The sequence below is a fragment of the Odontomachus brunneus genome, unplaced genomic scaffold, assembly GCF_010583005.1.
Source record: "Odontomachus brunneus isolate Ranch 3 - 2012 unplaced genomic scaffold, Obru_v1 Obru_scaffold_034, whole genome shotgun sequence".
Classification (NCBI taxonomy): Eukaryota; Metazoa; Arthropoda; class Insecta; order Hymenoptera; family Formicidae; genus Odontomachus; species Odontomachus brunneus.
Genome location: NW_022639484.1, coordinates 506,173 through 519,314, shown reverse-complemented (window position 1 = coordinate 519,314; position 13,142 = coordinate 506,173). Strand labels below are relative to the sequence as shown.

The 13,142-nt window shown below is 32.4% G+C and overlaps 3 protein-coding genes across 4 annotated transcripts in view; 2 read left to right on the top strand and 1 right to left on the bottom strand.

The window, feature by feature from the left end:
- The first annotated feature begins 773 nt into the window (after positions 1-773).
- Positions 774-2,699, top strand: LOC116843673. Its single transcript, XM_032814294.1, has 3 exons — positions 774-1,276; positions 1,404-1,552; positions 1,916-2,699. Exons 1-3 carry the CDS (start codon positions 895-897, stop codon positions 2,102-2,104), a joined length of 720 nt encoding a protein of 239 aa, XP_032670185.1. The 5' UTR covers positions 774-894; the 3' UTR covers positions 2,105-2,699.
- LOC116843669 (probable U3 small nucleolar RNA-associated protein 11) overlaps positions 2,083-13,142 on the bottom strand; it is a 15,509-nt gene continuing 4,449 nt past the window's right edge. Inside the window, exon 3 of one of the 2 annotated variants that reach the window (XM_032814290.1) lies at positions 2,083-2,100. The gene's annotated coding sequence lies outside the window, so the exon portion shown is untranslated. Of the gene's footprint in view, positions 2,101-2,925; positions 3,270-13,142 lie in introns of those variants that run through there. The other variant, XM_032814289.1, reaches the window with a different exon arrangement.
- The window catches only part of LOC116843671, a 10,065-nt gene continuing 1,563 nt past the window's right edge, over positions 4,641-13,142 (top strand). Inside the window, exons 1-4 of the mRNA XM_032814292.1 lie at positions 4,641-4,849; positions 7,686-7,820; positions 8,453-8,539; positions 8,636-8,726. Coding sequence (XP_032670183.1) covers positions 4,762-4,849; positions 7,686-7,820; positions 8,453-8,539; positions 8,636-8,726 — 401 coding nt within the window. The 5' untranslated portion in view covers positions 4,641-4,761. The remainder of the gene's footprint in view (positions 4,850-7,685; positions 7,821-8,452; positions 8,540-8,635; positions 8,727-13,142) is intronic.

Sequence of the window (13,142 nt, the reverse complement as noted above, 5' to 3'; positions counted from 1 at the left end):
TATCTGTCATTAATATATTGTATATTTATCATTAAGTGTCGCTTTTGTTTTCATTTTTTTGATAGACTATTTTGAAAACCTTTATATTAACAATATTTATCAGTAACAAACGTATTAATTATTCTCTTTTTTCTCAATTAACGTTTTCTTCTTAATTAATGATAAAACCGAATTTGACGCGTTTAAGATCAGCGCGTATATTTTTAACCCTTTCAGGACGGAGAGTTGCTCGGAGAGATAATTATAGGAAAGTACGTATTCTATGGGTTCTTGAGATCGTTGAATCCGAATCTGGACTTAGATTTTTTAAATTCTGTGATCCAAGATGGCGGAAAAAAATGATAAATAATATAAATGCCGCTTAATTTTCGTAAAATTTGAACTATGAAACTTTCTAAAGATACTTTTTTGAAAACTAAAATCGAATATCTGAAATTTAAAATGCCGACCAAGAAAAAAAATTTACATAATTTAGCATCTTGAAAATCGCCATATTTGATCCGTCATTTTAAATTTTGCATTTTTTACTTCAAATTTGGAAAGAGCACCCTAAAAAACTCCTACATACCAATTTTTGTAAATATCGGATCGATAGTTTTTGAAATACATGCATGAAGGCCATCAAAAGATATCTCCTGTCCTGAAAGGGTCATTAGATGCGTGGCGGTTTGATTGCATTTTGTGAGAGTACTTCTGCTTCATCGGGACGAGTTCTAGTTGATCACGAAATGCGAGCAAGCATCTCGCGGCCAAGCCTAAATTTCACCGTAAAACGGGGTCAGTCTGGAATGTCCGTTAACCGGCCAGTCAAGTTTCGATCGCTCGGCAAGGAGCATATCACGAAGAAATGTATTCTTGCTTTGATTGAACGCTGAGCAAGATCAAGGATACAGGATGAAGGTCATTTGCTTGACGCTACTGCTGATCGTCGCTCTTAGTCGACAGTCGAGCTCGTTGTTGGAACCAAGGAACGACGAGGATCTTATCACAGGAAGGATTCTTAGCAGCGAGATTGAAGGAGTTTCGTCGCAGGAGGATTTGGAGAATCTGCGGACACTGTTGAGGCAAGCGTCAGGATCGGGAAATAACACGGTCACTGCGACCAGACAAGGACCTTGCCAGTGCACCGGTGGTGTTTGCGGGTGTTGCTCAAGGATTTTGTACAATGCGTGGAAGCAGAAGGCCTGTGTAAACGTCACATATGATCCCGAGGAGTTCAGCTTCACCGCCAACATTCTGATGAACGATAGAGTCCTTTATACGAGGACAGTTTCTGGTAAGTGGTAAATGTAGAAAATATATGTATTCTATTTAATTAAAAAGTTTATAAGGAGGAACGATTATTCTATATATACGTGTATATAAAAGACGATTTTCTTTAATTTGATTTATCGTATCTGCAGGGAAGAATCCTAGACCGATATGTGTTCCTATTCCAAGGATTCCATTCATCAGGGCATGCGTTAGATTCTATAATATATATTTCCAAGGCAGAAATATTCATTTGTGCGTGAATATGGAAGGGAAGTTTCAAGATACCACATTGTTCAAGGTTCGTATCTAAATTTTAAGAACAAGATTCACCGTGAAAAATATTATCGATGGCGTATGTATGCACTAGAATTAGTTAATACAAGTAAAATGTACACATATACATTTTATCTTATGCACAAATTATTTATGCAATTTTATAATTATTGGAAATATAAACGCAAAAAAATTTACGTGCAACAAATATTTTTTAAGTATTTCCTCATTTTTCTGTAAGATGATTTTTATATAATAATGATGATTTTAATATAATAGACAATATAATAGACAAATGTATAATATGTCAGATTATTCTAGGATTTAATAAATGAAACACTAAATAACGTTCTATATCCTAATAATATACGTTTGTCTGTTTTCACAGATTGGATACGATTGTATTAGATTTGGCGCGAACGGATTAGCCCTTGTAAAGCCAGAAGACGGTGGTGGTTTGGGTCAAGTAGAACTTTTTCCGGATGATGATAATGACAACGACGATTATGATGATGGGGACGACGATGACGACGACGACGACGATGACGACGACGATGATGATGACGATTTGTTCTGAAAATGTTCGATTTTTTGAAAATCGATATTAATCGGTTGAAAATGTTCTTTAATTAATTTATTAATAATTTGAGTGCCATGAAGATGCATACTTTATTACTATTATTATATAAATGTATATATCTATTTATGTAATAATGATATATTGTATATATAGTATATATAGTATATATATTAATTAATAATATTAAAAAATAGAACAATTAATAATGTATCCTATTCACACATATCTACATCACCTATCCTATCATCCTCTCTTTCACACATACACATAATATGATAGTATATCAACATATATTATATGATATAATGTGATAGTAGTATTTCCACTTATTTCACTTTGGGTAAAACTACAATTGCCAACATTTTACTATAAAAAATTCAATAACTTTGAAACGGCGAAACGCCTAAAGCGGATAAAATTGTAGTGTTTTAAAAAAGTTTTAAAGGAATCAAAAAACATATGTGGTAAAAAATAGAGGTTACATTTAAAAAATTTGAACTGAGATCTGGATCTGACCTATATATATCCATGTAATATTTACATTATTATTGCGTTATTATTATTATCATACAGCTTTTAACATATGTTTATATAAATTTATATTTGTTTACATATGTTTATATATATATATTTATATTTATATTTATATAAATAATTTTGTTTGTAGATTGTTTTGATGTTTTATTTATTTTATAAGAAAAATAAAAATTTTTTACAAACGTATCTAGTTTTATCTGAATTACATAATTTTTTTCTACTTTTAAATAATTTTTCCCCAATTAAATTTGAAATAACGTCTATACATGTGTAAATACTAATATATACATACGTCGTTTCTGAAAATGTATGCATTTTTTTTTTAATTAATAGGAATCAAAACTGATAAAAGAAGAAAAATATTCCATTTATCTAAATTAAAGTCGCTATTTAAATTAAAATGGACTCATCGTACTCTCCTTCATAATTGATATTGTACATATATCCAACAGTGCGAATTCTTCAAGATCAGAAAATAACAGTCATTGCGAGCAGACAAGGATCTTGCCACTGTGCCAATAGTGTCTGCGAGTGTTGCTCGAGAATTTTGTAAAATACGTGGAACCAGAAGACTTATGTGAATGTCACGTACGACCCCAAAGAGCTCAGCTTCACCGCCAACATCCTAATGAATGATAAAGTCCATTATATGAGGACAGTTTCTGGTAAAAGATAAATGTAGAAAAAAAAAAAAAATATATATATATATATATATGTGTGTAGATATAAATCCTATTTAATTACAAAATTTACAAGATTATAAAAAAATATAATTACTTGCAAACAAAAATATCCTAAATAAATATCATAAATAAATTATCATTTAAACAAGTAAAAAATTCTAAAAAAATAGTTTTGGATTATCAAAAGTTACATGATGGTACACATTAATTCCGTTAAGAATTCCGATATTCTTTCACGCCACTTATATTGAAATTACCTTTATGCAGTGTGAAATTTACGTACTTGTTCTAATTTTATTCAATTTAAAAGTTTTTATATATAATCGTTTTCGAAAAACTCTTCAAGGATGCCGAGCATTATAACACGATGCCAAATCACTCGTATTGCACTAAATAATCTGCTACATTTTATATAGATTCTTCTAATGGGTACAATTAACAATTTCACGTACTGATAACGCAGATAGTGAAGAATCTTTTGGTTAAAATGAACAGTTTGCTGAATAGTATCATGAACGGTATCGCTTTTAAATGGCACTTCTATTAATGTTTTACGAATAGTACAGCACATTTTATACACGTACATGCAAAGACACTGATCGACTCGAATACTAACTAGCGACTTGACAAAATGAAATATGTTAAAGAAGCAAGAAATTTCGTCTAATGCGATAAGCTATCTTGTAATAAAAAGTAATTTTTCATTTATAACTCACACACATAGTCTAGCTTATTTAGATGTCCGAAATGTCAAAAGTCATTTTGATTAGATATGAAGTTTATCTATTTGAAACTTAAATAATTAATATCTTTCTACTAAAACTTTAACTCTGTTACCAAACAGTTTAATATTGAAAACATAAAACCACAAATTTATATTATATATTATGTATTATTAACAATTAATCAATAACAAGTATTATTAATTTATTTCATGTTCTATAATATAAACTGATAATTGAATATTAAGTAAAATAGTTTTATAAAAAATCACATTAGAAACTTCGATATATCTAAAAATCAAATATTTCTTTTTAATATTATTATTATTTATTTTATTATATTTATTTAGTAACGTTTCACAAAAGCGTAGATTCGAAAATAAAAGTATTAATAGTATATAGATTTGTATATAATACACTTTTGATACAGGAATGTAACGGTAAATACGCACGCTCGCATATAATTCGAAAGCGAACAAAACCGTTCCGGGTGTTTTCTAAAGGTCTGCTATATAATAGCTGATAATTGTATCCCTTCCGGCAATGTCGAACAGAACGTGAAAAAGCAGAAAGCGTTTAGTACGAGGCAAGACGGCACTGGAACTCGATGGAAGTAAATTAACGCAATCATCAGTGTTGTGGATATTTATTTATTCAAGTTTAATTGCAGAAGGGTCGATTGTGTTGTTGTAATTAATGTAATACACGCAAGATGAACTTGCGTAATAACTTCAATATCCTCAGTGTTCTTGTCTTGATACGACTGTGTTTTTTTCTTGACGCTATCGCTATTAATAGAAGTTAGTACTAACAGTTATTCATAGTTATAACTTTTAGCTTATAATAATAATATTAATAAAAGAAGAGCATTTTTGTTTTTATTTTTCGCCATAATGTGTTGGAGAGACAATTAAAATAGAATTTTTATAAAAAAAAAAAAAAAACCAAAATATCTCAGCGCTTTCTCTCTTTTCTATAAACTCAGATAATACTGTATCAATTATACTGGTTGATACGTTGCTAGGTTCGGGGATAACAAGAGTGGTTTCTAGTAGATTTTTTAGCGCTGATTACGAATCTGGCTGTAAAAATTGTCTAACACATCAGGATTTAAAAAAAAATTTCAATTAAATATGCGAAAAATTCTTTTTTTTGATGTTTTTGCATATCTTTTCGCTCAATAAGGCATGGGAAACATCACACATATGGGGCTTTTCAATACTCTTTCAAAAAAATGTATGTATTGTATGTAACGTAAAATGTATGTAACGTAAAAAAGCAGAAAGCGTTTAGTGCGAGGCAAAACGGCACTGGAATTCGATAGTAAATTAACGTAATCATCAGTGTTGTGAATATCTATTTATTCAAGTTTAATTGCAGAAATGTTGTATTGTGTCATCGTAATCAATGTAATATGAAATGAAACTATATTTGAGAGTTTTCGAGGTCACTAATATGTAAAAGAATCGAAAATCCCCATATGATGTTTCTCATGTTGAGTGAATAAGGAAATCTCTAAAAAATAAAAATGTCCATTTTTGTATACAGTTTTTCTGTGTTGATTCGGACTTTTTCGTACTTATATTAACTGCAAATTAAACGTTTTTTTTGCATGCTCGTAATACTCTGTATCATGTCTTTGTTAAAAGGTATGACTCATGCAAAAACGTCAAAAATGGCATTTTCGCATATTTATCTGTGATTTTCTTAGAATCCTGACGTGCTAGGCAATTTTTACGGCCGGATATGTAATCAACACTGAGAAATCTACTAATAATCATTCGTGGTATTTGCAAACTAGAAAAAAGGTCATATTTTGTCGATTAGTATTATTTTAAGGGAACTGGAGGGTTAAATTGCTTGAAAATCGTGTTTGTTCTTTCACAATTTTTTATGACAAGCTGAATGAATATGCGAAAGTATTATTTTGACGTGTATATATTTATACAACATATAAAGAGAAGAAAAATATAATTTTGATGATCGAATACTCAATGTAAGTGTATGGTACATAAAATAAAAATATATTTTGTTTTCCTTTTCAAGGTTTTCATTTTGCAGTAATATCTTGACTCTTGGTGGTTCAATTAAGTTGAATTTTAAGTAGAAAATTTCCATAAACTTGTCGTTATCGTATAAACCACTGACAAACTTGTGAAAATATTTAATTTTGAAATATTAAATATTTAATTTTTTTACTATAAAAGAACTGAAAATTTAATAATATTTCATCAAGATATTTGCAATTTTATTAACTTTTACTTAATTTTTATTATAGTGATTCACACGATAACGACAAGCTTACGAAAATTTTCTACCTAAAATTCAGCTTAATTGAATCACTGAGAGTCAAGAAATTACTGCAAAATAACCTTGAAAAGAACTTGAAAAGAAAAACGAAATATATTTTAACTGTATGTACCATATACAGGGTCATCGAAAAGTATCGGACCCTCCTAATATCTTCAGTTAGAATGCATTTTGGAGAAAATGTCCAATAGCAAAGTTGTATGGTTTCAAGCGGGGAGTAAGATGATGACCTTGACTTTGACCTTGACCATGTCCTTCAAGGTCATTTCAAGGTCAACCTTATTTTTTTAAATAGAACCCCCTACATTTTATTGCATTTTCTTATAGCTCATCTCGAGAGCACTGTATCAAATATTAAAATCAGTGATCCGTATTGTTTGCTCAAGAGCTCGTACATTGGTGCCTGCGAGAGTGAGAGAATAAAGATCGGCCCCGCCAACGCTTTCGGGCAGATTCCCGCTAACGCCTTCGGACATCACGCATTCGAGCAGTTTCTCGCGATCACTTTCGGGCAGTATTCCGCCGTAGCCTACTAGCATCACCGCTTGAAGCCGTGCAACTTTGCTATTGGACATTTTTCCAAAATGCATTCTTACTGAAAATATTAGGAGGATCCAACACTTTTCGATTAATATATTTTCTTTAAATCAATTAATTGGTCTCATTATTCCGCGCATAAAAGTATTAAGGTTATGATTACTAAAAACTAAATAATATTTTACAAGATATTTTACATTTTGTGTCAAAAAATGGTTAACTTCAAACCTTTATAATTCAAAAAGTACTTAATGAAGAAATGTTTTATTCTAGCGTTTTGGAAAGCTCTCGAAATAAGCTATAAGAATATGCAATAAAATGTAGGGGGTTCCATTTAAAAAAATAAGGTTGACCTTGAAATGACCTTGAAGGACATGGTCAAGGTCAAAGTCAAGGTCATCATCTTACTCCCCGCTTGAAACCATACAACTTTGCTATTGGACATTTTCTCCAAAATGCATTCTAACTGAAGATATTAGGGGGTCCGATACTTTTCGATGACTTTGTATATACACTTATATTGAGTATTTGATCATCAAAATTATATTTTTCTTCTGTTTATATGTTGTATAAATACAGCTCAAAATAACACTTTTTCACTTTATTCATTCAGTTTGTCATAAAAAATTGTGAAAAACAAGCACGATTTTCAAGCAAGAGTAAGCTCTCTAGTCCCCTTAATTCTTTATGCTCGTCACACATGCTTAAGTGTTCTTTACGTTTATTTTAACATATGATTGAGATACGAGAATTTCTCTCTAAGAATCTAATAAATCAAATATTCTTCAGACAATGCTGCAGCGAGGGGACTTTTGATTTATAGAACAATCTCTGTAACTCAACGATCATGCAACTGCCCGATGTCTTTCTCTTGCTCCTGCTGTCAGAGCGTTATCATTCTATATACTAAAAGGGAGAAGAATTGTAAATCTCTAAAATTATATATTAGGTGTACAACTTTGCCTCCGCCGTTTTCCTATAGATTAGTTATTTGAGTGTATTATGAGCTGTTAAAACCGACTGAAACAATCACAGGCGATTGGTATCGAACGCAATTGATGCGTTTGAGCCAAGCATTGAAAGACAAACGGCCGCAATACAACGAGAGACACGATAAAATGATTTTGCAGCATGACAATGCTCGACCCCATGTTGCAAAAGTGGTCAAGACATACTTGGAAACGTTGAAATGGGAAATCCTACCCCACCCGCCGTATTCTCCAGACGTTGCTCCCTCTGACTATCACTTGTTTCGATCAATGGCACACGGCCTGGCTGACCAGCACTTCCGGTTTTATGAAGAAGTAAAAAATTGGATCGATTCGTGGATTGCCTCAAAAGATGACCAGTTTTTTCGTACGCTGCCCGAAAGATGGGAGAAAGTAGTGGCCAGCGATAGACAATACTTTGAATCATAAATGTATAACCAGTTTTTTACAATAAAGCCTTGAATTTCGGAAAAAAAACGGCGGAAGCAAAGTTGTATACCTAATACTATAATTACAGTTTAGCACATTAAAACTGATAAATTAAAAATATTTCTTCTTACGTTGTAGTGTGTGTGAATTTCACATATCAGAGAAACGGTTTGAACATAGATGCCACGTTGAATTCAGACACAATAAGCACCAGGACCGTTACAAGTGAGTACTTTTGATTAAAAGTTACTTCGAAAAAGAACTTTGACAATTTATGCATTTGTAATTGATATAATTTGTGTCGATTTGATTATCTTATAGATTACAAAGCATTTCAGTTTTGTGTGTTTGTTCCTGGTTGCCTTTTCTCGACAGCATGCGTCAATATTTTGCAGCTCAGTCAATTTCCAAAGTATGTCAAAGTACAATAATAATAACAATTTTTGCCAAAATAGCTTAGTTTAAAAATAGTAACAGATGGGACGAAGAAGTCCGAAGTTTCCTAAATAAACTCTTAGTATAATTAGCAATTTTAAATTCGTAATTCTATTAGGCGCGAAAATAAATTCGGTGCTTTCTTTTTTGGAGAAATTGAGTCTTTATTTATAAAAAAACATAATAAACATATCTACCCATATAGCACAAATATTCACTAGATATCCTAAGAACATTTTAAGAAAGTTCGTATATTCTCATATCGCTCGGAAGATATCTATCAAGCGTCTCATTGAACATTTGTACTGTGTATGTATGTGTATAGAAATCTACACTGTAAAAACTGATGTGTTAAATTTAACATTTCATGTATTAATTTTTTTCATATTATACGTGTTACTTTTTTCATATTGTTACGTTATTTTTTTCATATTATACGTGTTACTTTTTAACACACTTGTTTTTGTTGTGTTAAATTTACACATAAATGAGAGTGGATGATTTGGGACACATGAAATGTGTTAAATTTAACACATCAGTTTTTACAGTGTACGAAATATTCACCATCATTTTCGATTACTTTGCCCCATCTATTAGGCAACTAGTAAATCTTTTCTCGAAAAAAGGACGGTGATTTTGCAGCCATCGGAATAGGTGGTAGTTCGAAGGGGCTAGGTTCGGTGAATATGCCGCATGAGGGAGAACTTCCCAGCTTAATAAATAAATTGTACCCTTCGTCTCTTTTGCGACATGCTGTCGAGCGTTATCGTGCTGTAAGATGACTTGACGCGTTCCACGGCCAGTAAACGGTCTTTTTTTTTCTATTTCGTCGCTCAAACGAATGAGTTGTTGTTAATAGTCCGCAGTAATTGTTTCAGGCTGCAGCAACTCGTAATGTATCACGCCCTTCATATCCCACCAAATAGACAATAAAACCAAATAGATAATAAAACTTTCTGAATATTGGGTCTTGCGGTCGATGTTGATGGTTGACCAGGATTAACCGATGATTTTTTGCGTTTTGGGTCGTCGTATAAAATTCACTTTTCATCGCCAACCACAATTTTGTACAAAAAGTCTTTTTCTTTTATACCTCGTTAACAAGGATATCGCCATATTGTACCTTCTTTATTTGTTCTCTGAACTAAGTATGGGCAAAATCCATCGGCCTAGCTTTGGAATTTTTTCCAGCTTATCTAAACGAATAAAAATTGTAGCGTTACTAGTTGTAATACAAGATCTTCTTCTGAGCGGGATTTTCATCTAACAATTGCTGCAGTTTCTCGTCTTCATATTTTTTCAGGGTAAAACTATTTAGAGAAAGCTGCTCCAATGATCTTGACCTTGACATATGTTATAAAGGTCATCCTCTTGAGTGACTTTCTGAAGGTTTTAGCCGTCGCTCGATGTTTATTAAAAAGTTTTTAACAAAAAAAATTTCATTGATACCATGTAATTTTGCAACACTTTATCTTACATTTTTATACATAATTTGTTTACATAATGTTACATTGCATTTCATTAATCTAGTGGATATATAGAACTTATTATATCAAAGATGACTTGACGCGTTCCACGGCCAGTAAACGGTCTTTTTTTTTCTATTTCGTCGCTCAAACGAATAAGTTATTGTTAATAGTCCGCAGTAATTGTTTGACCAGGCTGCAGCAACTCGTAATGTATCACGCCCTTCATATCCCACCAAATAGACAATAAAACCAAATAGATAATAAAACTTTCTGAATATTGGGTCTCGCGGTCGATGTTGATGGTTGACCAGGAGTAACCGATGATTTTTTGCATCAAAGAAAGCATCAAGTCGTTCATCGAAATCATATATCTTTTTAAACAAAAATTTAGCTATATAATTTATAAAGTGATAATTTCATGTGCCGTAGCGAGGAATATTTGCTCTCATATTCCTCCACAATCTTTCTATACGTAAATAAGTATTCATATATATAGAAAACAACATAATCGCACGCATATACACACATACACACTGCTCGCTCGTTGCCCGCCTGGACGGGCTCGCGGTGTGTGCATATGTGTACATATACAGGGTGTCTCACATTCTCCTCCGGGCATTTTGTGGGGACGTAGAATGGGTTGATGTGAATATAAAAGTCGTATACCGTTTTTAGAGATATTAATTGTAGAAAATTTGTAAATGATCATGCAGAATATGATAAATGAGTTATAATAGCGACGACTGCCGCCGTGTACTTATACTTTAGGTCAAATTGAATAAAAAAGTCCTCTACCATTTTCCAAATAATCACATAAATTTTTAATTATTAATTAAAGAAGATTATTGCACGATTTTGCGTGATAATGCACTCATCTTCTTTAATTAATAATTAAAAATCTATGCGATTATTTGAGCGAAATGGCAGAGGATTTTTTGTTCAATTTGACCTAAAGTATAAGTACACGACGGCAGTCGTCGCTATTATAACTCGTTTACCATATCCTGCATAATCATTCACGAATTTTCTACAATTAATATCTCGATAATTATTGTGAATATCGAAAAACGGTATAGGACTTTTATGTTCACATTAACTCTCATTCTACGTCCCCATAAAATGCTCAGAGGAGAGTGAGACATCCTATACATGTATTCATATATATAGAAAATAACATACGCACACACACACACACACACACACACACACACACACACACTACTCGCCCGTACGCGCGCTCGCCCGCCCGCCCGGGCTCGCGGTGTGTGCAAATGTTCCTATTATATTTTAATAATTTAACCCGTAATAGATACCATGGGGTCCCAGGGACCCCAAATAATTTTATTTTCGTGATAATTCCTAAACTATCCACTGTATGGCGCTAATATCTTCAGTACCTTTCGAGTAACAGTTTTCAGTGTGACAGAAGAAAAGATCATCGAGTTATTTATAAATAGCTGTGAATTATATGCATTTGTTTTTCGTCTGCGGTCACAGTGACCCCATTATACCGTTAACGTTACTTTTGTGAAAATAATTTCCTTAATCTTCAACTCAATATGACTCATTCTCCACGTAAAAGAATAAAAGCTCTTGCCTTTCAGTTAGTAGAACTTGAACTTAAAAGACGTCTTACAACTCAATATATTCATAAGCCATTGCGTTTAATAATTTCATCATCAATTTTAAAAATTGAAGAAATTGAAAGATCTAAGATTATTTTGCCATCCAGAGTAAGATGTAATAAATGTCCTAGAAGTAAAGATATGAAATCCAAAGAAGTATATGTTAGATGCAATAAACCAGTATGCATCAAATGTGCAAGCACTATCTGTAACGATTGCATCTAAAAACCCTCTAAGATTTTAATATTGTATTTAATTTAACAATACTTGTTTATATTTTTTATATAATTTATAATTTGTAGACTTAGATTAAGAATTGAATGACGAAACATGCCAAAATGTGTATTGACATGAGCCGAAGGCACATTGAACATTTATTGTAGATTTAATTTATTTTCTATTTTTCACAGAACAAAATGCTTCATAACTCAGAAATAAAAGGTTTTCGGAGTGCTGTTCATTAAGAGTTTTTGATTTGTTTTAACGAGTACTACATACCCCTAAAATTTGGTACCACCTTTTGGGAACACCCTGTATATGAATAATACACGTATGCACACACCACGAGCCTGCCGGGACGAGCGAGCAGTGTGTGTATATGTGTGTGTGTATGTGCTAGGGGCAGGCATCTCCCTAGCCTATAAATTCGATGTTTTTGTATATACGGTGTCCAAAAATTACATTCAATTTATGCAAATTTTTTTGTTAATAATTTTTTAACGAGTGAATAACGAGCGACGACTAAAACCTTCAGAAGGTCACTCAGAAGGATGACATTTATAACATATGTCAAGGTCAAGGTCATTGGAGCAGCCTCCCCTAAACAGAAGTTTTACCTTTTTCGGTGCACCGGAACGTTTTTCATCGCCAAGACAGAAATCACTACTTTGAAACTTTTGATACCACTTTTTGCAGGTTTTATGCGTTACAGCACCTTCCCCCAAAGCTAAGCAAATCATATTTGTAGCCTCGGCAGCAATTTTTTTTGTAATTGGGAAGCAATTAATTGGGAAGAATGCAGTGTCTGATATGCTGCTTATCGAACGACATCGTGTTCGAAACGTTTTGCAAAATTATAGTATAGACATAATATACATAGATTCCATATACAGGGTGTTCAAAAAGTTTCGGACCGGTGAAATATCTCGAAAACTAAGCATTTTAGAAAAAAATGTTTCAGATAAAAGTTGTGGCGTTTAAAAAGATGTATTTACTGATCACATCAGTTTGACCTTGGGTTGCGTAGCGAAGGTCAGGTCAAGGTCACATTAATTTTTTTAAATGGAACACCCCATTTTT

Bases quoted from the DNA above. Each gene is read 5' to 3' on its own strand.
- LOC116843673 (XM_032814294.1), top strand. From the start codon at position 895: ATGAAGGTCATTTGCTTGACGCTACTGCTGATCGTCGCTCTTAGTCGA. The intron at 1,277-1,403 runs GTAAGTGGTAAA...TCGTATCTGCAG, and splicing joins TTATACGAGGACAGTTTCTG to GGAAGAATCCTAGACCGATA. The intron at 1,553-1,915 runs GTTCGTATCTAA...CTGTTTTCACAG, and splicing joins AAGATACCACATTGTTCAAG to ATTGGATACGATTGTATTAG.